A 26,056-nucleotide genomic window follows, 5' to 3' on the forward strand; every position below is an offset into this window, starting at 1 on the left:
AGTCCTTATTAGGTTAAGTCATTTCAATACCAATACCAAGAAGTACAGTATTGTGCAAAAGTGTCGAGTCACCCTTTGTTTCTTTATACTTTGCTTCACTAAATGGCTAGGGTGTCTTCTTTGTTGTTCTTGTTTTCTTAGGTGATCTTCAAGATTTTGAAAGACAGCAGGTCATGTGGAATCAAGAATATGCAAATGTTAAATTTTTGATTTGAACTGTAAAACACATTGGAGGCCGTGTCATGGCTTGGGCCTGCATTTCAGCCAGTGGCAGTAGGGATGTAAAAGTAAAAGCAAGCTTTTGCCTCACTATTATTCAGGCACTGTGTGATCTTGACAGCAAATGGAATAAAAGTCAGCAGGCCTCCAAAGACTAGCGTTGAATGTCCTTCGAGAAGCCTGGAGAACATTTCTGAAGACAACTTAAACAAATTATACAAAGGCTTGCTTGAGAGAGTTCAGACTATTTGGAAGAATTAATGTATGTAGTAATTATCAAATATAGAATTCTACACACTCTGTTTTATGTCTTATATATTGTATTTTCATATATGCTTACACATTTAAATAAATAGCTGCACCTATTGTATTTCCTCTTTTTACTAGCAAAATAGAAATAAATGCGAGGTGGCTCAAGGTTTTTGCACAGTACTATGTCTCAAGACTGAAATCTTTGGTTTAGCAGTGTGAGTTGTTATTGGTTTCTCAAGGGACTATGAAGACACAACACTTGCAAACCAGCAAGTTCCAGGAACATTGTGTTCAGGAAATAATGTAATACAAGCAGTAACAATTCTTATCTTTCCATCAGCCCAGTGTGTTTCATAGACTTAAAAAAAAAAACACAAAACAAGTTTATTGATCATTAACAAGCAAACATGAATTTGTATTTTGAGTTGATGAACGTGGAGCTGTGGGAACTGAGAAGGTGACGTTATGTAGGTGGAGCCGCAATGAAGGAGGACCTGGTTATATCAGAGCTCTCATGTTAATAACTGACAGATGCTCAGGCAGATCGTTCCTGTTGATGGCCCCTTAAAATCTCTATGGTGATGTACACAGCATGTTGGGGATGATGCTGCACCATCAGATCCACAGTTTGGGGGCAGTCTGCCCTCTCCAGTCTGCCCCCAAACTGTGTCTCCAGTCTTGAAGTTCTTAAACTCTTCCTGAGTCAATTTATTCAGCCCTTCAAAAGCAGCACTTTGATCTGTGCTCGACTTTTACACTTTATAGTATGTGTCATAGACTGATATAAATAGTCAATGGTGCATACATATGGAGATGTGAAAAGTGTTTGCCACTTTCATGGTTCCTTTTTTTTTTTTTTTTATTTGCATATTTGTCACATTTCAGATCCCCATGTCATTACTTGAAATGGCCTAGTCGAAGTCCTGACCTGAAGCCAATTGAGATGCTGTGGCATGACCTTAAATAGGCAGTTCACACTTTAAAACCCTCTATTGTGGCTGGATTATAACAATTCTGCAAAGATGAGTGGCCTAAAATTCTTCCACAGTGCTGTAAAAGACTCATTGCCAGTAATCACAAACACTTGATTGCAGCTGTTGCTGCTAAGGGTGGCCCAACCAGTTATTAGATTTAGGAAGCAACCACTTTTTCACACAGAGCCATGTAGCTTTGAAATTTCATGTCCTTCCCCTTAATAATAAACACTTTCATTTAGAAACTGCATTTCATGTTAACTTGTGTAAACTTTTGTATATTTGTGTGACAAACATACAAAAAAATCAGGAAGGGGGGAAACACTTTTTCACACCACTATACAGAAACATATGAACATATTTTTCAGGGCTGAAAAGCAGAAAAAAAACCTTAATTATTAGTAATGCCCAGAACAAAGGAGTGACTCCTATGGTTGCAAAAAAAAGTGGTTCTATAGTAATCTTAAACATGTCCACAGCTCTGTTGATTTTACGGATTACCGTCCTAATGACTTTGTCTCCATCTCTAGTTTTAAACCCTATTAAATATATCATGATGCTCACTGTTACAGCATGGTAGGGGAAAACAGAGCACAACACAAATGTGGCCCCCTGCACCTTTGCACCCACAGAAGGACCAGTGTGACCACAAAATTTGCTGTCTGGACAGCTGTTTTATTTGTCTTTTTCACACAGAACAATATTAGCGTGGGTGCAGCTAAAACAACAAGCAATATATATATATATATATATATATATATATATATATATATATATATATATATTAAAAAAACAACAGCAACAACAACAATGCAACACAAAAATGAATTAACCTAGCACGTGGCAAGGCTGTTGAAAGAAAAAGACTACACCTACCAGGACTGCTTGTAAAAAAAAAATACATATTTTGAATATGTACAAAATTGCTGCCACTTTGCAAGTCAGAAAACACACACACACACACCACTATAAACACATTCACACACTAGAAATCAGGAAGTAGAGGGAACTGGTCTTTTTTGGTCCTAATTTAAAATTAGCACTTCAGTCTCCAATCAATGTCCAGCTGCTAAATAGAGCTTGTGAAATCTAAAACATGGAACAGAATGAACAACACCACGTTGTACAAGGTAGAATAATATGGTATAATGATAATATTTTACAGTCACTTTGTTTATTATGATCGCCATTACTGCAACAGACTGACAACCTGTCCAGGGTGCACCCAGTCTGTCACTGTTTTACAGCTGGGATAGGTTCCAGCCTTCTGTGACCGGGACCCCCATTCAGTGTCTGCAGAACAGGCTTCACTACCCTATGATTGTATTCTCATTGGCTGGCATTTTTTCTAGAGTAACTTTTTCCCAGTCAGAATGTCACGTTAAGTTTCACAGTGTCATAATGATGACATTGAAAATACTCAGGCGGAACATTCAATAACTGGTGTGTAGCATTACAATATGTACATTCAACTTTCGTATGCAACTTCTGGTATAAAAGTTAATTACTTATAAACTGTGTGTGTGTGCTTTTTCAATACAGGTATGTTTTAAGGAAGGTAAATATCACAGTTCCTCTGAGACTGAAACATGGAAATGATTCATGGTGGCAGCTATTCTCTTTTTAAAGATTTAGTCAGGTTTTGACGAACTAAACTCGGTATAAAAAAAGGAAGGAAGCTGTGGCATAAAAAAGAATTATCCTTATATGGAAAAACTATGTACACTATATAAGATTTGCTTATGTATGTTTTTTTAAACGTACAGATCAGTTCAAAAGCTCAAAGTTCAAAAGTGAAATTCACTGATACTGAATAGATTATGAAAGATTTGCATGAAAACACACACACATATGCACAGACACAACCCTGTATTGCATTCACAACCTCCATCTACAAACAGCCCCACACATCCATCCACCCAGTGGTCAATTTCATTAAGGTTGGCATATTTAAAGGTAACAAGGCCGACCGAAGTGCAAGTTTAAAATAAGCAAAATAAAACCACTGATCAAAAAAAATAAATACAAAAAAGATAAAAGCAAACAAATGAAATATAATTAACTACAAATAATTTATGGCCTGCGATTACTAAATGTGGAAAAGCTTGCTGTGTTGGGCCAAATTAGAAATCAGAAAGTGAGTATTTTGGTAATTTTGCAGCACAGCATGAATTTAATAACACACTGTATTCTCTCCTGTATTTTGCTAGGCATCACAGAACAAAAGATCTAATAAAATTAATTTGGCATTTGTACTTTGTACTGTCAGCTCAAGTATTTGGCAGTGCAGCAACTTATTTGCAATTTGAAACCTGAGGGACAAAAAAAATGTGTTGATGCAGAAACAGCCTTCAACAATAGCTGCTATTAACAAAAGATGTGTGAATGTTAAAACTGACACAGGGTCTCAGTCTTGTGAAATCTAACGCTTGAGGTAGCAGACATGACAGGATTTTTTAAAGTGCGAAACATACATTCAGATAAAATTTCACATTACAGGAAACCAATGTAACATTCAGTGCTGTGAAAAAGTATTCACTTCCACATTCGTCACACTTAAATGTTTCAGATCATCAAACAAACTTTAGACAAAGGTTCACTTAAATAGAGCCTGTCTGACAAAGAGAAGCAGCTAACAGATCTCAAAAAGCAACCCATCAGGCCACAATCTAAAGACACAGCTGAGAAACAACATAGTGGTGGGAAGTGTGATTGTCTGGGGACTAGCCATAACAGAACCATGAATTCTGATCTCTACCAGAGGATCCTGGAGGAGAATGTAAGGCCATAAATTAGTAACCGGAAGCTCAGGTGCACTTGGGTTATGCAGCAGGAGAATGATCAGAAACACACTAGCAAATTCCTCTGTGATTGGCTCAAGGCCACTCCACAAAATAATGTGTCTGATTTAAAACAATTATGCAAAAAAGAATGGTCAAAAATGTCTCTACAGTGATGTGATTGCCAATTATTGCAATTACTTGATTTCAGTTCTTGCTGCAAAGGTTGGCAGAACCAGTTACTTTTTCACAAAAAACTTAAAAAAATCAGAAAGGGGCCAAATATTTTTTCACAGCACGTCAATAACAGTAAAGATTAGAAATAGAAAGTTTCATAATGCAACATGTGCATGAATAAAAATGCTCTAAAACACTGGCAGTCTTTTCAAAACACATAAGGGCTTCTTAGCAATTTGTAAAGAAAGAGTTAAAAGAATGTTTACATTTTCATACAATTCATAAGGTCATTATTTGTTTAAAAAAAACGACATATATTGCAGAGAGTTGATATTGCACTGGAAAAACCAAACAAAATAACGCGAATGGCTTGCATTACCTGACTGAGCCACAGCTGTTACAGATGTTTACACAGATGTTGGAAGTGCAGTTAATTAATGGAAGGAAAGAAACAATAAATGTCACTGAAAAAAACAGTAATTGTAACAAATTTCGGATTTTAGACAATCACAGATTCAGCCTCTAACTTACATCACTGAGGAACTAAAAGGACAAACTCTTAATCAGAGCCATCATTACACAAACCCAGATCACTGGGCTTGTCTTTCGGCCCTCTGCCTTATTCGGCCACAGTTGTCGGTACTGTTGGGTCTTCGCGTCATTCTCCACCTGTAGTTCGTACTGTACCAGGACTTTACTGTAACCCATCTCCTGTGATATACATTTGTAAGTTCCCTTGCACTCACTGTCCATGTTGTCAATCAGATAAAGGCACTGCTCTTTCACCGAGCTACAGGCTGTAGAGTTTTCATCGTGCTGCCAACTGTACTGAGCATGACGGGATGACACTGGGCATTGAAGGAAATACTTTGAGTAACGTGGGACTGGGACTGGGTCACCTGTATAATTTGATGCTGTGGAAACAACAGAAGAGGGACAACTTCAGTTCTGCTTTTCGTTTTGTCTGTTTATTTTTAAACCAGTCAGATTTCAAATGTAGTGTAGTTAACCTAAATCAAACTGGTTTCCTTCCCTCAGGTGAATGTTCATATAAGGACCAAGGGCAATGTAGCTTTAAAGCAAACAACAGAGAAAATGCGGTTGTATATTTTAACAATCATTGTTTACATAGTGTAAAACTGACATTGTGTCTATTTATGCATTTGAGTTTTCCACTGCACCAAATACCTAATGGTGTGTAAGTGTTTCAGTTGTTAATTATAGAATATAAAGCATAAGAGAACTTCTCCTTTTAAAGCCTTCAAGTTAAAAGAGGAAGTTGATCAGCTATAAGGGTTGGAAGTATTTATAAAGAATAACAGAATAAAATAGAAGAACTATATCATATGCAAATAAACATAAAAGGATTACTATGAGATATTATTAATGTAAATTATTTAAATTTTAAAGGGTAAATGTTTGTAATGATGAAAGCACAAGTTGTGGAATAAAAACTTTTTTTAGTAACTCAGATAAACATGATCTTAAGATGTTGATAAGATTAAAACTGAAGCACATTTGACCACAGATGGCACCAATGATGAGTATCATTGCAGAAGCGTGTGGCATACAGATGCACAGCTATAAGAAGAAACAAATCTAGTTTTTGTTCCCCTTAACGTGTGACCTATTTGGCGAGACAGGAAGCTAAACTATGATGAATAAAGGCTATGCTGTCTGCTGTGCGTTTGAATCCCCCTTGCATATGGAGGAATACAATGTGCACACTCTCACCTACCAAGCTATTCAAATGAGTCTTATTGGCTGGTGGTAACTGGTTTCTGGTTCTGTCTTGAATTTGCGGTTTGCATCAATTTGCTGGAAAATTTGTGTGTTACATTACTTGTGTAGGTTTTCTGAAATATGTCACTCAAAAATGTGCTGCGAGTGTATTAATTTATCCTTTTAACATACATTTTGCCGTATTTGAAATGTTTGATTAGTGTATAGACAGAGCTTGTGTTACTTGTGTTGCTGCTGTTGATTTTTTTTGTTTTTGCTTTGTATATGAGGAAACAGCGCCATGGGTTACTAACGGAAACCACAGAGGAAGCGAGAGCGGGGTCTTTATGCGCTTGCATATGCTCATACATCTACACAGTATATTTTGCAAAGACTTTTATAACTTTATAAGAGATCAGTTTCCTACCTATAATTGAATTATGTATAAGTGTATTGTGATATTTTTCCATTCACTTATTTTGCTCTTGTTTTGACTCTGCTAAAGTAGCTTTACACAATTCACACCAATATAAGATAAAAAAAAATCCTTATTTTTCTTTCATGCTGTCCATTCTGCATTTAAACAATCCACATTTTAGCCATTTTTCCTCTAATGCCAATCAACAGACTTTACTGCTCAACTGCATTGACTCAGCTCTTTGTGAGAGTTTGTCGAGTTAGTTAATAATTAACCACATTTAAAAAAATTTTTTACATGTACGTTTGATAATTACTGTTATGACACCAGGCATTTCTTTATCAGTCAGTTTTATAATAGAGGAAGAGAAACTGAACTGAAGGGCTTCTTCATGATCTGGTAAAAATTAAATAAAGATTATTTTGAATGGCAAACCATTCAAATCTATTCAAGTGAACCAAAGACAGAAAATAGTAGGAAATTACGATCATGCTCCTGGGCTACAGCTAAAATGGCCCTTTTACTCAATCTTAGATTTTTAGACTACCTAATAAAAAATAATACATTTATATTATATAATAAAGCCAATAGTGTAATTCTTAAATATCAGATAAATATATAAACAGTTAAAGGACAGTTAATGATAACACTAACAGGCCTCACAAACTGTGTTTAGTTTTTGTATTAGGTTTCTGAACTAGCATCACAAAAGATAAGAAAGGGAGAGGATACATTTGGGTAATTTTCAGCTAAGAAAGTACCAACTACCAGTGTATACAGCACTGTATTGTTTTGTGGTGCATCTAATAGCTCTTGTGTTCGGAATACAGGAAAATAAAATTCAAATACCCCCAAAATATTTAAACAATTCCTTCTATGATTGTTCATAGACTATCGTTTGATCTTTGGGTTTTTCCTCTGCTATGCAGGGTCTTCACCTTAAAGTGTCCCAAGATTAGTTTTGTTGTGAATAGGCATTATGCAGTAAAGTAAAACTGAAATGAATTTAAATACCATTGTGCTCATTACAGACGGAAAGGTCCCCAGTGGCTGCATCATGCCAGCTCCCCCTGAAAAAGATAATTTATGAGTAAATTAGGCCGTATGGAATGATTATGCTTAACAATCGATTTAAAAAAATTAACATGTTACTGGAACCAGTGGAAAGTTTTGATCTGTGTATATTGTTTTCTAACTAAAACATCTTTGATTAGAAAATAATTTTTGGTAGTGTGTAAGATAGTCAATACCAACTTCAGTATTTTTCATTCACACAACACTCTTTGACTGTACTGGGATTTTGAAGCAAAAGGAAATCTAAACAGATCAAAAGAAAAAAAGTGGAATGATTCAATAACTGTAACATTACAACATATAGTACTGTCCCCACTCATAAATGTGCTCCAAGAGAGCTTCCACATCTACATGGTTTGGAGTTTTTAGGAGTTTTACTATTACTAATATTCTGAAATTTGTTATCCCTCTTAACTGTCAAGAAAAAGGGATTTCTCCCCATCTGTGGGCAACTTAGCCTGATCTTTTCATAAGTGGAGGATTAATATGAAGTGAACCTTGACAACATTTTATCAGAGAAAAAGATCCTTAGCGGTTAGTAATCTCCCACATAAAACGAAAAAATCATCTGCATGTGTGGAGCTGCAAAAACCCAGCTGTACTTTTGCATGCAGTGTGGTTGTGTTTGTAAGTTTGTTGGTTGAGGTTTGAGTAGCACTAATTTTACCTCACTAGACCCTGTTCTCTTTTCACTATAATGTTGTGTAAATGTTCCCATTTACAGTTAAAGGTGCCTTCCCTTTTAAGAGGTAAATTTCATCTTCAAGTCAAATTTCTGTGGAACAAAACTAGAATCACAAAGTGAGAATGAAAATACCAGTGCATTGATATAGTTCAATATAGTTCCTATAAAGGTATTTACAGAAATTAACAAATTGCCATGTGAGAAGAAAAATGTTGGGAAAGTTTAAGTGAACACATCTCTTTAGAATGAAAAAAATTCTCGTGTCATTATCAGATTTATGTTGAAAAACGTAATTTCCTTGATAGTTTGCGTAGTATGCTTTTTTAAACCCGCATTTCCTGAAAGATAACAGCTGCTGAATGTGAAAAACAAAATCACACATTTTTTTACAGCAACGCATTTCTAAGTGTACAAACCTAGTGCCATTTCTGAATTGCTGTGCTTAATAATAAGATTAACAATAGCATTACTTTCATTGAGCCATGCAAATGATCAGGATTACGCTCATGGATGAGCAGGGCTGTGGACCACAGAGAAAAGGATTTGTTACCCCGATCAATGTGACAATGTTATTAGTTCATCTGTGGACTGATTTGCATGAAAAATGCATGACTAGAATGAGGCTTGGATCTAGGAATTTTTGGAAGGACTAACATTGCAAAACAGGGAAAAACATGACATTTTGCATCATATCTTCACAAATGCATCTTAATCAAGTTGGAGAAAAAAAAGGGGAAATTAGTGCACGCTATCTTGATGTTCAAGAAAATGTCACGAACTAATATAGATATCCATCTGAATCCAGGTATTCAGTCCTTGCAAGGTGTGCAGGGAAATATTCTTGTTTTTTTCAGTCTGAGTCTGCCAGTGTGTGCACAGACAAGTCTGGAAAGTCACAACAGACTGGAGGGCCTGCAGGCATCTGGAGGGAATCTTGCAATCACCCACCAATGAAATATGCGTTACTCATACTAAGGTAGACACATGCACACTGTAGACATGGAAACTGACATATTCTTAGAGCTCAGGTACTGTTTAGTTGCCAAAATTCTTATTGCATACATGTGACACAATATCCTGTACTCTACTAAAACAAAATGTCTTGACACATGGCTGCATATAACTGATTTGTGGTTACTGGTCCAATTAAACTGCCTGGAGTTGGCTGTTATATTCTTTGTTGTTGTCTGTGAAGGTTCTCAGTCATCCAGGTCATTGTAGTCTAAGGAGCTTGGAAAGAAAAGCATCTGGACTTCTTTACGTTGCTTGAAGATGTTTCACCTCTCATCCGAGAAGCTTCTTCAGTTCTAGGGTCAAATGGTGGAGAGCCCCACATTTAAACCCTGTAGGAGTATCTCCCCAAGAGGGACAAAATAACCCCCTAATGATAAAAAAAGAGGCCATTTATGTCCACTGTGAGTGACCATCTTTGAACAGAGGTGGTGGCTTACGACACCAACTGTCTGCATCTATAATCCAGTTTTGAGATCCCTTCCCAGACGCCTTAACGCCCACTCACATCCTGGGCCATCTGACCTCAGGAAATCACAAGATAGGGTGGGGCTAGGTTTCACAATGAGCTCACCCGAAACCTTGGCTGATTGTGACCTACACCCGTTTTCGCACATTGGCTCATGTGATTAGGTAGAGGATCTATAGGGGGTCCTTTTGTCCCTCTTTGGGGGGACACTCCCACAGGGCTTAAATCTGTGACTCTCCACCATTTGACCCTAGAACTGAAGAAGCTTCTCGGATGAGAGGTGAAACGTCTTCAAGAAATTCCAGACACTTTTCTTTCCAAGCTCCTTAGACATTCTTTGTTGTTCTTCTATGTTTCTATGTGTCTAAGACCATACAATATAAAATGCATTGAGATCACTCTCTTTTGTGAACTGGCACTATGTAAATGAAATTTGCTCAATTTAATGCACATTATCTTGTTTTGGTATATGTGCTCTTTAATCTATGAGTAATATACAAAATATACTCATGATTTTCTTGGTTATTTATGTTAATATTTTCTCAGTTGAACAAAAGTCACCTGTTGGCTGATACCTGATCGGTACACAGAACACTAGTCTTTCATAAAGCAGTAGAGCTACAGTAGGACAAATTCACAAACGGCTCCAAGTGTCAATATGTGCTGAAATATTGTGACAACATGATTTACGGGACATTGTAATTCCCGAGTGTTGCTTCATCCTGGATTAAGTTTGCAATGACTCATCTGTCGAGCTTTGTCAGGTGGCACAAGGCAAAAAGTACACTAATGATGTTGCATAATCATTTATACTCTTCGGGGCGTGCGAGCACGACTTTGTAGTATCTGAATCAAACCTGTGTATGATTCAAAAGGTACACTAATGAGTGTTTAAATACTACGGAGTAATGTTTGTATAAATATGACCATGTTTTTACATGGACCATGTTTTTACATGGTCATATTCAGTGTTGGTCAAGTTACTTGAAAAAAGTAATCAGTAACTAATTACTGATTACTTCCCCAAAAAAGTAATCCCGTTACTTTACTGATTACTTATTTTCAAAAGTAATTAATTACTTAGTTACTTAGTTACTTTTTAAAAACACGATTTACAACCTGAAGAGGTGATAAAGCTTTCAGCCCAATTCTACTTTTTCTGCATAATCCATCATACAAAATGTAATCAAATGGAAAAGTCTCTTTTTTTTAAACTTGTTTTATCAGTTTTAATCTTTTAACTTTATGCATCAAGCAAAAATTTAATTATATGCAACATTCTCTGACTTGAATAAATTAGTTTAACATTTAAACCTATTTTCTGCACATTAAAGCACATAAAATAAAATATTTTTTGTGTTTACACTCACTCTTTCAAATAGATGCAAGTAAAACACAGCAGAAAATAAATAAAGTCAAAGACTCAGCGGTCCTGTTGCTCTATTTTCACCTGTAAAGCAGGACTGCGGTAGGCGGAGGTTTACCCCGGTGCAGGTGTGCCGCGGTCAGTTGAAGAATCCGCGAGTTTCTCTGTGAATTTCCCATTACGTCGTTGCGCACTCGGTGCTTGCTTGGAAGTTTAGGGTTTTTTTCGCTGTAAAAAGTTTTCTTCCCACGCACAACGGACGCTAATGTTTTTGTCCCTTTTTATGGAATCAAACTCAAAGGTCAGTACTTCCACGCTTTAAACGCTGCACGCTCATACTCTCTCCCACAATCGATATATGATCCACTGTTGATCTGCACACAGCTGCTGTCACCAACGGTGCACTCGCTTATGTCACTGTCATGAGACATTCTCGCAAAAAAAATCACGGCTTTAGTAACGCAGTAATGCAGCGTTCCTACGGGAAAGTAACGGTAATCTAATTACCGATTTTGCAATATTAATCCCTTACTTTACTCGTTACTTGAAAAAAGTAATCAGATTACAGTAACGTAACGCGTTACTGCCCATCTCTGGTCATATTTGGTATTAGTAATGTTGGTATTAATAAACAGTCCTGATTCTGCTTTCATTGCCTTTTGACTGTTGACCATCAGCAGCAGTAGTAATGGGCAAAGAAACATACCAGCATAGGCAAAGAAAATTAAGGTGACTAAACATGAATATAAAAAATGAACATATTTCATATTTCTGTTTAGGGAAGGAAAAGCATTCAACACAACTGTGAAGCTGACTTGTTGTTCGCTTGTATGACTTACCTCAAATAAGGTAAACACTTATTTTAATTTACTGTTGGAAACATTTAATGCAATTGTTGGCTGTGAAGAATTATTCTTCATATTTTATAGATACGAGTTCCATAAAGCTCTGAGGTCTTACTTTGTCTCACGTATGCACTGGGTGCCATCCCAGCCACAGTAAGGATCTCTGGATAACATACAGTCCTGGCAGGTATCTCCATACTGGGAACAGTCTGCTACATCAAGTTGGACCAGTTGACTTCCATTGTTCACATACAGCTTTTTCTGTAATGATGGACAGGTTTTCTTAATGTACTGGGCTTTTTCGTAAAATTCATTGGAAAATAAGATTGAAATGATTTCAAAGTTATTGATTAGATGCTACAGTAGATTCTTTAGGAGATAAAATTGTTAATTTTTCCCCTTTCGTCCACAAAAACCATTTATTCCATATGAGTAATCTTTGTGGTTTGATTGGGACATTGGTTACACAGTGATCATTGTTACTCACAAAGGTAGACTGAAGGATGATGCTGAGAACGTGTGCTTTTTGTTTGAATGGTTGATACTCAGCAATTACAAAGGTGTGACTTTCATTCTGCAGCACCTTATGAATCCCTCCATTATCTGTGGAAAGACACAATGGGGGTGAGGGGTGAGGGAGGAAATGACTAACAGTTAAAAACTGTCTAACCACTCTAACCCACCTCTGCCATCCCACTCAGTCTCTGGATCTGTTACCTTATATGATACTACATTTTGTCTTCAGAACCTGTATAAACTCATCAAATAAATTTGTTAACCAGTGACTAACTGTGATCTCAGCACCACACACATCACAAGGCGCAATCCACTCTGTATAGTAGCCTGTGGGGTAGTCATTCAACAGTCACATCTAACTCATCACATACTTTAATACTCTTCTGATCATATTTAGAAAAGGCTGACTTAGTAGTCACAGAGATCAAAGTACAAACAGCGTGCATTGACTCAACATGTTATTTTAAGGGGAACTGGAGTAAAAGGAAAACCAAAAAAGTGTCAGGGCCAGCGGGGGCAGACCGTGTGGAGAGTGTGTGTGGTGGAAGTGGAGACACATGAGAACACAGCTGACTCAAATGAAACATAATGACAATACAGAGGAGAGTAATACTAACTACAATGAACAAAGAACACCAGACTCTTACAGAATAAAACAGGAAACACGGAGACATAGACATGGAGATTAAACATGACATGAACTTAACCGCATAGACATGAAATGTAGACGCAGGAACCAGGGAGACTGAGTACAGGCGGAGATGACAGAAATAACTAAGAAATAAGGTCTGAACAGCAACCTAGAATTTAACTAGATTGAAAATGAATACAAAAAATACCTAAAACTCAAACACTGGGTCACACGACCCAGTACCGTGACAAAAAGCCTGTTATGTCAACATAAAAAAGGAAAAAAAAGAAAAAAGAGGAAGTTTATATCTGGGAGTTTTATGTTACATTCAGATTGTGCCACACCTGTTCTTCTACTCGTCACCTTTGTGTGAAGACCCCAGCAGGTGTGATCATACAGGAAACTTTCGGTTTCTGGTTTTGCAGGTTACACCACCCACCTACGTTTGCCCTTTAGTAAATAATTCCTCTTCATTACAACCCAGTCCCACTCAGTCTGTTCCGATGTGTGCCTTATTTTACTAGACATATACTAGTAATGACTACTTTAATATTATGTCCTGTTTCTACTCACCTTCCACTGTAGACAAACACACAGAACATTCTTCTTAACATTTAGTATTTTATCATTTAGATTTTTTTTTACTCACTTAAAGACAGGAAGATGACGTTCTGATTACTACTTCTGCTGTTTGGTTTACTGTCAACTTGGATGTGGGTATAGTTGTGATGATTAAAGAAAAGAAGGCCAGGGTTGCCGACAGGATGAACCAACTGCTCCATCTCTGAAATCTTTTCAATCTTCTTCAGGGTGTCCACTGAAAGCTTGGAGCTATCAGGAGCGCACTGAAGAAGAAAAAAGTGCTCTATTTAATAGAGCTTCATACCACGTGTGGCCCCATTTACCCCTTGAAGATGTGAAGCCTTTTGTTTTCTCTTGCTGCATATGAAAACTTTACTCTGATAATGCTGTCGGAGTAACCATTTAAAATTCAAAAGCTGTTATAGGATCAGTGAATTAGGAGAAAATCATGTCTCTAATTTCCAAGTTACTTGTTTCAAACAAGTTTAATACACTCGATTTATTTGGCAATTTAATGAGGCCTGTGTTTACCAAAAGATATAGCTAAAAAGATCAGGCCACTTTGTGCTTTTAAGTATAATTACGCAGTTGGTTTGAAAGATATCAGCCATAAAATACATGAATCTTTGTGTAGTGGCACTGTTTGTTACACTTTTCTCTTCAGACCAGTTTAAATGTCTCATACCGTCCTTGGTCTGTCCATTTGGTCTTTTTTGTAGCCATTGAAAGGAGAGTTTTCGAAGATTTTGTTGATGTCTTCAATCGTGTAGACACAGACAGCACTCATCCCCCTGCAGGGAGACTCATAGTCAGCAGGTTTGTCTGACACATTTAAAGCAAAATGGCTGGAAAAACAAAAACAGCTGACCATACAGACTGAAAAAAGGGGAAAAATAAACAGAACATGGCTTAAAACTACAGAGGACATAAAGTGTCACCTGACCAAATAAATCTAAGTTAAATCGTAAAAGCACTATGAGGGTGGCATTTTTTTCTATTACAATTTTCCCAAGTTCCTGTGTTTTACTTCTGTGTAAAAATTCCAAATCAAGCAGCCAAATCATTCTGGTTTAAACCTTTGGTTACTGGTTTAACATCCATGTGATGTTAAACCAGTCATGATCATATTTTGAAAAATAAAACAGCACATGACTCAGTTACACAAACACTGAGTCATAAAAACAGACAATAACTGTATTATAACTATTATTTCATGTTAAATCAAATGTAGAAATGTGAATAATATTACCATAATAATGACATATATTAACTATGATAGAGTAGAAGCATCAAAATCAATGATAATAGTCCTACCATTCATTTCTAAAGAGTGCATAAATCTTTGTATCCTGCCATCGATCTGCATCCACAGTGGAAACATCCACCAGCTCAGAGAAATGCTGTTTTCTCTCCTGATCTCCACAGAAGAGCCTGGCATTCATCTGGGATGTCCAAGTAAACTGCAAGTTGTTCTTAGGACCACCAACATCTGTCTAGAAGCAATGGACAGTCAATCATTATGTATTTATGTTTATTTATTTATTTTTTATTGTTGGTGGCACTTAATACAAATTTTCAAACTATTTTGGTCTTACCATGCAAACCTGGGTCACAAAGGGGAGCCACATTTCACTGAACAGTCCAGTGTCTTCGGTTTTCTCCTTATAAAAGCCATAAACTCTGTTCTGGGAGGGATCCTCTTCACGTTTGCTGAGCACCAATCCTACATAATGCTGCTCTAAACATTGAAAGAGAAATATTTATTTGTCTCCAAACATTCATAGTGATGTGATTTCACTAAATAAGGTCTCTCCGGCTCTAACTTTATGAAAATACCTTTATGGTGGTTCTTTGGCCCCACTCTTGCTTTACCAAATTTGTGAATGCCAACAGATTCAACAGATCCATCAGATCCAGAGCGTGTTATGTAGAGATCTGTACTTTGTTCAGATTCTGGAACAAACAGTGGCAAATTGAGGTTTTATAGGGATGTACAAACAGGGAGAAACTAGTTCAATATTATAGTAATAGGGAGAAGAAGCAACCTTTAAAAGGGACTGATTTAAATAAAAGATGTTAGTAGTTTTGACAAAAGTACAGACTATCTGTAAACACACAAGAAGGATTAAAATTACAGACTCATAGAAAAAGGTGAATGAGGAAGGAGGGATTCATCAGCAGATTTATTCAAAAGCATCTTGTGTGTAAAAAACTCACCTGCAAGGGCCGACAGGTCACCCTCATTTATGTTAAATGAGCTTATATCTTTTATATCCTTGCATATCGGTGACTGCTCTGCCAAATTCTATTAAAAAGAAAGAGCAGTTTATCTTAATTTATCCCAACTAATGTACATCACAGATGATAAACATGTATAGCCAACACCCTGTATCTAACAGATAGTTCAAAAAATTATAAAGCAAAAACAAATATGGCTAAACAGGAAGTGCTGTGATGTATTTGCTTTGTTTGCAGAAGAGGGCTGTTTCACTTAAACCAGAAGTAGCTTCGCTTAGTATCAACCCTGAGCAGAAACAACACAACTACCAGTTCCTAGTATTATATCAGTTCTCTGTCACAGTACTCTGTCCTACCGAGTTACAGCAAACTGTTTCATCGTCAGTGGTTCCACACACAAACAACTGGTTAGCATCTTCCATAAGGTGGGCCAAAGTGATGTTATAGCTGCAATCCTAAATAACAAGATTGTTGTTAGATTTTTTGAGTGTTCAAACAATACAATTTAACAAACTACTTAATTTTGCTCTGTTTATCTGTTCACTGCTTACTTACATCACTGTTGCAATTCTCCAACCGCATACGTCTTTGATTCTGTGGAAATACATAATGCATGACTATTACTTTCCCATGATATTAATATGAAGATCCATTTATTTCAGAGCATTCAATACATTAATTTAGTGTGATTATACAGCTATGTTCTACCTTTTTCTGGTTTTTAATGTAGGTATTCAGGTATGTTTTTCCAACAGCTAAGACAGTGTCCGGTTGCTCTTTTAGAAAAATCCGCACCGGTGGATCATGAGGAAGATCTAACCTATTCATTGCAGCTTCTAGAATTAAGAATAAAAAACAAACAAACATATATTAAAGGATAAACACAGCCAATGATGTAAAATTGCCAAGCACAGCACAAGGACAAAATGTTACTGTACACATGTTTATACATGAATAACCTGTTCTCAGTCCGTCTGGTCCTGCCTGGAACATCTCCCAATATCTATAGCATGTACCACAATGAGGCTCAACAGTTAACCCATTTATGTAGTATAGTGCTGCCACTAAAGTCATATATTTTTTGTTTTTAATTATTTTTTTCCCGTCATCCTGAGAATGAATCCTAAACCCTTTGGGGATCCATTTTTGTTACTTTGTTACGCCCTCACCCACATTACAGAAATCAGAATGTGAGAGTTTTAGGTTTTTACTGTAATAAACTTGCTAATATAAGCTTTTAGTTATAAATATTACGTTTATTCTGTGTTTAAAGGTGAAGGTTTTCTTTTTGTTTCAAACTATTACTTTTGTAATCTGAGAAGAAAAGTACACATCAGCAGATGTTAGTGCTTACTGAAAGTACAGGGCGTTGACCTGATGTTAATCAACTGACTGAAGCAATTTTTTGGTTGTATGTAATCAAAAGAGCAATGGTCTCATACGAAATAAAATGATATAAATGTTAATATTATATAATATATTAATTAGCTAAACCCAGTATGAACTCTATCAAACCCCTGAAACTGGAGAAGCTAAATGGAATTCAGTGTAAGTGTCAAAACGTGGTGAAAAAGTCAATAATTAAACTTCCACTAATTGAAACCCTAACGTCTTTATTCTTTTACATGCCTTCCTTTGTACATAGAACCTTTTAAACATTTCTTTAAATGGATGCAACTCTTTATTTCATGGGACACTTGACCAGCAAACAATGTTATGAAAATATAAATTAAAGCAACAACACATAAATATAGGAAATTAGAACAAACAAAGAACATTATCAAAGTCCAGCTTAGTAACACAATTTGCACTCTGCAGCTACAGAATTCTTTATAAGTGCTTTGGGCTCAAACACACTTGTCCCATAAACAGGAAGCAAATAAGACTTTGATGTCCGACCAAGTTGTAGAATTTGGGCACCCAGCATAAGCAGCAAGTGATAGCAACTTACATAGATAAGAAGGAAATGTATCAACATGGCTTTGGCTTTCTTACCACGATTGAGCAACTTCGTGGTATACAATGATGTCTGCAGCTGTTCAAAAACAGCCAGACGTTCCTCAAGTTTGACTCAGAAGAGCCTAAAACATCTGTGTAAAGATTCTCTTTACATGTTAACATAGCATTCCAGGTGTTATTTGCAAGTATAGAAGAAAAAACTAAAGAACAGGGGGCCTAAAACTGAACAGCGTAGGAGTCTTTCTGAAAAAACCAGGAAACTTAACGTCTGTCCATCCAAAGCCACGTGTAGACCCTTTTTTAGGGGTGCACAACCACCCCCTAAATTTCATCATATCGTCCCTAAAGATAACTTTAGCATAGGTAGTAATAATAATGCAGTTATAGTATTATATTCTGACATTGTATTCTAATGTTATGTTAACAGTGTGCCTTATCATTATTAAATAAGACTTTTTTTGCAACAGCTGGAGAGACGAACATGAAGATATTTCATGACAAGTATCAGTGTTGGAGACTTAAAACACACTTTACCTGAAACATCCCAAAAGTGCAAACTATTCTCATAATACGGAGACATTGCTGGGGGCGCTGTCATCAAGTGATTGCTTATGTAGCCCCCCAATAATGTAAAAATATACATTTATGTGCATTTTTTTCTATATAGCGTCAGAGATTATTAGGCAATGATGATCTTCTGAGCCATATGTATGGTGGACACACACTTTAACGGGATTGAATAATACCTACTGTACTTTTGAAAGGAATATGTCGTGTTTTTGTCCTGAATCACAATGATTCATATTGATTATAGTCATAGACTATAGACTTTAATAGACGTAAAGTATGCCAGGAAGTCACTTAACATGATTGAGAAGATTTTCCCGATTTTCGGCTTTATGACTCATGTTTACACTATGTTTTATCTTAGCTAAAAAGAGAAAAAAAAAACATTTCCTACCTTTCTCTGTGAATATCATCCTCGGAGAACGATCGTTTCCCACAGCCAGACAACAAATGTGTAAAAAAAATAGACATGCCACTAATGAGAACCTCATCTTCCAGATCTCCAGGCACGATATTATAAGATGGATCTAATAGTTAGTGATGTGACGTTCTGTATCGAGGCTTCGAAGCTCGTGTCGAGTAATGGAGGGGGCGTTTCCGCGATGGGCGTATCGAGGCTTGCTTCATTTATGGGAGGAGCTGAAAATGATGACGTCCGAAGCCTCGCTGCCCGGCTGTACCACGTGACTGGTTCATGAAGTGGTTCGAACTTTGCCACGAGATATGACAGCGATATAGACCCCCCAGACTTCATTCAAAATGTGGGTGTTTGATGGAGAGTTGCGGTTAGTGAGAGTTTGGAGACAGTTTGGAGGTTTATGAGAGTGAGGAGAGAAAGTCAGGAGAGAATGGAGCCAGCTAAGAAGAGGAGGATGTCCTCCCCTGTGTGGGAACATTTTGATTTTATTCCTCCCAGCAAGGTATGTAACTTTCTACAGAAGATGTATTTTCATAATACTGATGGTGCAATACAATTTATGTTAAGCTGTCTTGACTTTTGTACAAGGTGAAGTGTTTGCTATGTGCCAGGGAGCTGGGATATAACAACAACACCTCATCCATGCTTAGGCACTACAGAGCTTTGCATGAGAATAAGGGGAACACCGATTGTGGAGCAAGACCAGGTGAGCCATCAAATGCCATGATAATATAGCATGCAGTAATGTTACTAAATGATATAACGATATTATACAACTGTAATAAGTTACGTGTGTGATATTTATATTTGTGCTTTGTCTTTATTGTCTTTCCTCAGGAGAACAATCTCCAATAGATGAAGACCTGGTTAGCATGGTGATTGAGGACTCCCAGCCATTTAGCATTGTGGAGGATGCACATGTGACGACTGATAAACGTTAAAGTGAAATCTTAACAAAAGGATGCATGAATGTGACAGGTGAGACCTGGGTCTGGGAACCGCCCCTGGTAGGCGGGGCTGGGTTTTTCCTTATATGAGCACAGGTACAGGTAGAAAACTTGTAGTGGACCTCTTAGTGAAGGGGTAAATAAGTAGTGAAGTAAGGAATGCGTTACCATATTGGAAAGCCAGTCTGATTAGACTGAATGCAAAGTGGAAATGCCTTAAACAACTGTTTGTTTGTTTTTCGCATTGCTTGCTTATGGCCTCAGTTAGTCCAAAAAGACGATGACGCGGGGACCTTCTTGTGATGGTCAGGTCTCCTTGGTTTTTCAGTCTGATCTGTCCCTCTTTTGCAATGTTCTGCTTGAGAACAACAAGGTGATGGACTTCTTACAGACCTCAGTAACTGATGAGTGACTGATAGGAAAGGTTACCTATCAGTTTCCTATCGTGGTGGCTATGCTCAAATATTATATGTATAGCAAATCCACCTTCACTACATGAAACATATTTTTTCATTAACTAGTGTTAAAGTAATATTCTGTTATCAGAATCAGCATACTTTATTAATCCCTCGGGAAATTACGTGGGTTACAGTTGCTCCAATACAGTAACAGAAACAGACGAGACTATTTAACAATACAATATGTTACAGATTTACAAATGTAGGAAATTGCACAATATAGACAAATCACTCAATAATAAATATCAATGATTTACTGAGGTATTTATGAATTAATATCAAGAATATTCACAGCAACATTACTGAGTAGAAAAGAGTGTGTGCAAAAAGGGTGTAACTATTGCAGTGTTTACATTGTATTAGATAGAGGAGTTGTACAGGGAGATGGCCACGGGCAGGAATGGTTTCCTGTGTCGTTCAGTGGTGCTTTTTGATCATCTCAGTCTCTCGCTGAACGTGCATCCCCACAACATTACTGGCCTTGCGGATCAGTTTATTTAGTCTGTTGGCATCAGCAACCTTCAACCTGCTCCTCCAGCATGCAACAGCATAGAGGATAGCACTGGTCAAAGCAGACTCATAGAAAAATCTTTATCTTTCTTAATGTAACAGTGCCATCCACAGCCTGGTTTGTGAAAGGAAGTGTTAGTGTTCTCACACTTACTGCACAACCTCATTAATAGTTTAATGTTTCTATCTGTATATACTATGAGCACTATATGCAGTTTACTTAAGTGGGTTTCTGCTTTTGCTGACACTTTAAAAAACGAAATAAAAACATTGTAAACCTATAAGTGTTCTGATTTTTTTTTCCCCCAAGTAGCTTCAGCTAAAACTTTCTTTTGGAAAGTTCTGCTGTAATCGAACTTCTTCTATTCAATTCAATTCAATAAAACTTTATTGATCCTGAAGGTTGACCCCGAAGGAAATTGGGTTAAGGCTGCCGACCTTTGCCAGCGCCATCTTACCCTTCTGACCATACATACATGACACAAACATCACATGGGGAAGACAGGTCAGAGGTATAACAATGGAAAATGCACAACATGAGGAAAGATAAGGAGAAAAAAATAACTCCCCCCAGACTGAGCTCCAACAGGGAGATCAGTTTGAGAACAGAAAAAAACACCTCTGTACATAGCACATGAAAAAAAAAACCCTCTTAATACACCAAAGAAACACATGACAAGCAACAGGGGTGGGTAAAGGGTGAGACACAGCCAATGTACACAGTGCATCCGGGCCTGCAGCATAAGCGCTGGTCTCCTTGATCCACCGTCAGCATCGGAGGGGAATAAGCGTCGAAGGCGTTTGGAGGGGGAGGGGGGATGAGTGTACATCTGCATGTGTATATATGTCCAGAGTTCAGCTGAGACAGTGTTCTTCGCCCTGCCAGGCTAAGTAAACAGTCTTCCAGCTCCGTTTAGCTGTGTGCTCAGTGTGTCCTGTGCTTCTCCAATAAAGCCTAGTTAGTTCCTAGTTTCTCCTGAATGACTCCTAATCTGCCTGGCACATGTGCTCCATAACAACACCATGCTAAAGGTTTGTCTAAAATAGACCACTATATATATAAAAAAAAAAGGGTTTGCTATCATTGTGGATCAGCACTAGCATGAATGCAGATGAAAGATGTGAGGTGCCAAAATGACCCTTTTCTTTATGGATGTTAACCAGGAGGTTCACATGGTAATGGTCTGTGTTTATATTGTGAGAGGTGTTTATTCACTTTATGGAGAATGAGACCCAGCAGCGCGTTTTTTGTGGTAACATGTTTGGACTTGTTTATCATCAGACACTAACATGAGAGACTTTGAAAAAGACAGACGCATGTTGTAAACATTTGCAGTTTATTTCCTTTAGTTTATATGTTGAAAAGATGGTTGAGATGTTTAGATGTGGTATTTTTTTGGACTCGCGTAACTGCAAAAATGTGATAAATTAAATCTCTTTTTGTTTTGTTTGTAGCTTCATTTGTACTGCCAGGTTAAGGATTTGAAAAGCAGCAACTTGCTTGCTATCCTAAAGCACTGTGAGGTCAAAAGTCTTACCTTTCTACTTGGAATTTATGATCAGGTTTCACTCAAAAATAGGGGAAAAGTGTCTGAGTGTTTCTTCTCTTTATTAACCGAACTCTGAACAAACAGAAACTGGGTCAGTGTTTGGAAATCTACATGAGCTAAGACACATGGCCGGAAATTTATAACATGCACTGTGTACATTCTGGCAGAATTTCAAATTACAGGAAACAGATGCAACAGTTACAGGAAAGAATAAAAAAAAGGAATCAATCAATATTGATTGACATGCGTGCATGTACTGCATGCAACACTGCAATTAATTTCTAAAAATTACCACAGACAGCATTTTATACCATTGAACTTCAGCTTTTAATACTGTCAACAAGCCTGAGTCCAGCTGATATTCAATATATTTTTTCCATAAGAAGAAAAAAATGAATGAATTAGCCCCTCAAAAAAAGAAAAGCTTTGGAGCGTGGCTGTATAACTGCAGTTTGTTTTTTAATCTATCTCTCTTACACACGCTAATGAATGCATTGGTGGCAATTGATCTCATCCAAGGACATTTGCGAAACCAGATATCAAAACTCTACAATAATGGCTTGCTCTACATCCCGAGCTGCAGCTCAAAGTATTAGAAGTAATAGAGTTTTATTTTAGTTAAAAAAATAAAAATAAATTAAAGAATAATGAAATTTTTTTTTATAGTATCACAACTCTGAGGAACTAACATCACAACATCTGAATCAGAACCACCATGAGACAAACCCAGATCATTGGCTTTGACTGTAAACCAACCACCTTGTTCCCCAGCTGTAGTTGGTACTGTGCCAGGATTTTCCTGTAACCCATTTCCTCTGATACACAGGTATGAGTTCCTTCCTGCTCAGGTCCCATGCTGTTGATCAAATAAAGGCAATGATCTGGCTTCCCGATGCAAGATGAAGAGTTTTGAAGGTGGTGCCAACTGTACTGAGCATGACGGGAGGATACTGGGCATTGCAGAATATGCTTTGCGTGAAATCTGACAACATCTTTTTCTGGATTTGGAAATTCTGCGGAAAAAAACACAAGAACGCCCATTTAGCTTAGCCATGTTTTTGTTTTACATCTTTTTTTTTTTTTAATTTCTGATTTCTTCTCACAAATCCAGTGCACTAAGCTCTTTGGGAAAATGGTTGAAACCTTTTTTTTAGGAAGCAATAGATAAGCCATCAGATTGAAAATGTATCAGTAAAAACCTTTCAAATGTCTCATTAAAAGTTTTGATAGTGTCAGAAATTTAATATAACCATGTGACTGCTGCTAAAACCCACATCTACATTCCAACCAATAGGAAAACAACATGAAAGAGAGCATATCGTGAAAAAAAGAAGACAAAAAAAAGAAGACAAACCAAGATTTCTTCCAGTTGCTGGAATGCATTCACAATAATAATAATAATGGATTGCATTTATATAGCGCTTTTTGAGACCCTCAAAGCGCTTTACAATACCACTATTCATTCACTCTCACATTCACACACTGGTGGAGGCAAGCTACAGTTGTAGCCAAGCTACAGTTGTAGCCACAGCTGCCCTGGAGCAGACTGACAGAAGCGAGGCTGCCACACATCACTTTCACTCAAGACCAGGTTCAGAGGCAAATGAGGAGGCAAGGTTGCTGGACCAGATGGACTGAGTCCCCGTGTCCTCAAGGCCTGTGCCCCCCAGCTTTGTGGAGTCTTTCATAAACTGTTCATGTTGAGTCTGAGTGTGCAGAGGGTCCCAGTGCTGACCCCCAGGATTACAGGCCTGTGGGCACTGACCTACCACATCAAGAAAATCCTGGGAAGACTCATCCTGGACCTACTCCGACCCATAGTCAGACCACATCAGAATCCCCTTCAATTTGCTTACCAGTCCTTACTCGGAAATGAGGACGCCATCATCTCTACCTGCTCAATCGTGTCTACACCCATTTGGACCAGCCAGCGAGTGCTGCATAGGTCATGTTTTTTGACTTTTCCAGTGCATTCAACACCATCAGGCCGACCTTCCTGGGTGATAAACTAACAGCAATGCAAGTGGATGCTTCTCTGGTGTCTTGGATTTTTGATTACCTGACAAGAAGACCACAATATGTGTGGTCTCATTGTGTCTGACAAGGTAATCAGCAACACAGGGGAAACAAAAGGGACTGTCCTCTCCCCCTTCCTCTTCACCCTCTACACCACAGACTTCAGCCACTGCACAGAGACCTGCTATCTCCAGAAGTTTTCTGATGACTCTGCAGTGGTTGGATGCATCAGCAGGGATGATGAGTCAGAGTACTGCGCTGTGGTCGACTCCTTTGTCATGTGGTGTGAGCAGAAACATCTGCAGCTCAACATGGGAAAGACCAAGGAATTGACTGTTGATTTTAGGAAGACCAGAAAACCCTTGACCCCTGTTTCAATCCATGGGGTCAACGTGGACATATAAATACCTTGGAGTACACATAGACAATAAAGTGGACTGGGTTAAAAACACTACTGCACTTTATAGGAAGGGCGAGAGTCGTCTCTATTTTCTGAGGCGGCCGAGGTCCTTCAACATCTGTCGGACAATACTCAGGATTTTCTACAATTCTGTTGTGGCCAGTGCTATCCTCTATGCTGTTGCATGCTGGGGGAGCAGGTTAAGGATTGCTGATGCCGACAGACTAAATAAAGTTATCTGCAGGGCCAGTAATGTGGATATGGAGCTGGACTCCCTCAAGGTGGTGTCGGAGAGGCGGATGCTGTCCAAGATAAAGACAATGTTGGATAACACCTCCCACCCACTCCATGACACGCTGGCTAGTCACAGGAGCACGTTCAGTGAGAGACTGAGATTACCAAAAGGCACCACTGAACGACACAGGAAACCATTCCTGCCTGTGGCCATCTCCCTGTACAACTCCTCTATCTAATACAATGTAAACACTGCAATAGTTACATCCTTTTTGCACACACTCTTTTCTACTCAATAATGTTGCTGTGAATATTCTTGATAGTTATTTATAATTGCATCTGTCAACCCTGGATATTTATTATTTGGTGATTTGTATATATTGTGCTATTCCTTGTATGTTAACATATTGTATTGTTAAATAGTTCAGTCTATTTTTGTTAATGTTACTGTGCTGGAGCAGCTGTAACCCACATAATTTCCCGAGGGATTAATAAAGTGGTTGCTGGAGTACTTTTCTATGCTGTGGTGTGCTGGGGGAGCAGCACAGCAAAGAGGGACTCATCCAGGCTGGAGAAACTGATCAGGAAGGCTAGCTCTGTGGTCGGCATGAAGCTGGACACTCTGGTAACAGTGGCAGAGAAAAGGACACTGAAAAAACTGCTGGACATTATGAACAATGCTGGGCATCCTCTGCACACGGCCATTAACAACCAGAAGAGTCTGTTCAGTGACAGGTTGCTTCTCCCCAAGACAAGAACTAACAGACTTAAAAACTCCTTTGTCCCACACGCCATCAGACTGTTTAACTCCTCTCTGGAGGGGAGAGGGAGGGGAAACAGGTGGACAAAGGAAGGGGGAACAACTAAGCTGTAGTGCCTCTTCACTTCACTGTGCAATACCTTTTGTGCAATACTTCTGTTAATAGTCAACGGTGCAATAGACTCCATACTTGAAATGTGCAATTCACTTGTATTTTCATTTTTATTCCTATTTATTCTATTTATCCCCTTCGTATATTTTATTTATATATGTATCTG

At 37.9% G+C, this 26,056-nt stretch overlaps 2 protein-coding genes across 4 annotated transcripts in view; one reads left to right on the forward strand and one right to left on the reverse strand.

Moving 5' to 3' along the window:
• Nucleotides 1-756: 756 nt before the first annotated feature.
• Nucleotides 757-26,056, reverse strand: part of LOC101466477 (uncharacterized) — a 35,715-nt gene continuing 10,415 nt past the window's right edge. For all 3 annotated transcript variants that reach the window (XM_004539737.5, XM_004539738.6, XM_004539739.6), the window contains 13 exons: nucleotides 16,668-16,795; nucleotides 16,515-16,553; nucleotides 16,316-16,414; nucleotides 15,939-16,026; nucleotides 15,558-15,674; nucleotides 15,317-15,459; nucleotides 15,036-15,214; nucleotides 14,407-14,512; nucleotides 13,789-13,984; nucleotides 12,480-12,595; nucleotides 12,108-12,253; nucleotides 7,557-7,612; nucleotides 757-5,316 (listed from right to left, as the gene is read on the reverse strand). In XM_004539737.5, coding sequence (XP_004539794.3) covers nucleotides 4,946-5,316; nucleotides 7,557-7,612; nucleotides 12,108-12,253; nucleotides 12,480-12,595; nucleotides 13,789-13,984; nucleotides 14,407-14,512; nucleotides 15,036-15,214; nucleotides 15,317-15,459; nucleotides 15,558-15,674; nucleotides 15,939-16,026; nucleotides 16,316-16,414; nucleotides 16,515-16,553; nucleotides 16,668-16,795 — 1,784 coding nt within the window. In that variant the 3' untranslated portion in view covers nucleotides 757-4,945. The remainder of the gene's footprint in view (nucleotides 5,317-7,556; nucleotides 7,613-12,107; nucleotides 12,254-12,479; nucleotides 12,596-13,788; nucleotides 13,985-14,406; nucleotides 14,513-15,035; nucleotides 15,215-15,316; nucleotides 15,460-15,557; nucleotides 15,675-15,938; nucleotides 16,027-16,315; nucleotides 16,415-16,514; nucleotides 16,554-16,667; nucleotides 16,796-26,056) is intronic.
• On the forward strand, nucleotides 19,104-21,094 carry LOC143412602 (uncharacterized). Its single transcript, XM_076873851.1, has 3 exons — nucleotides 19,104-19,405; nucleotides 19,492-19,609; nucleotides 19,741-21,094. Exons 1-3 carry the CDS (start codon nucleotides 19,304-19,306, stop codon nucleotides 19,842-19,844), a joined length of 324 nt encoding a protein of 107 aa, XP_076729966.1. The 5' UTR covers nucleotides 19,104-19,303; the 3' UTR covers nucleotides 19,845-21,094.

This window comes from Maylandia zebra, linkage group LG1, assembly GCF_041146795.1.
Source record: "Maylandia zebra isolate NMK-2024a linkage group LG1, Mzebra_GT3a, whole genome shotgun sequence".
Lineage (NCBI taxonomy): Eukaryota > Metazoa > Chordata > Actinopteri > Cichliformes > Cichlidae > Maylandia > Maylandia zebra.

What these genes read in the sequence shown, in the direction of transcription:
- LOC143412602 (XM_076873851.1), top strand. Translation starts at nt 19,304, where the DNA reads ATGAGAGTGAGGAGAGAAAGTCAGGAGAGAATGGAGCCAGCTAAGAAG. An exon ending in ATTTTATTCCTCCCAGCAAG is followed by an intron (nt 19,406 to 19,491) that starts GTATGTAACTTT and finishes CTTTTGTACAAG; the next exon opens with GTGAAGTGTTTGCTATGTGC. An exon ending in CGATTGTGGAGCAAGACCAG is followed by an intron (nt 19,610 to 19,740) that starts GTGAGCCATCAA and finishes GTCTTTCCTCAG; the next exon opens with GAGAACAATCTCCAATAGAT.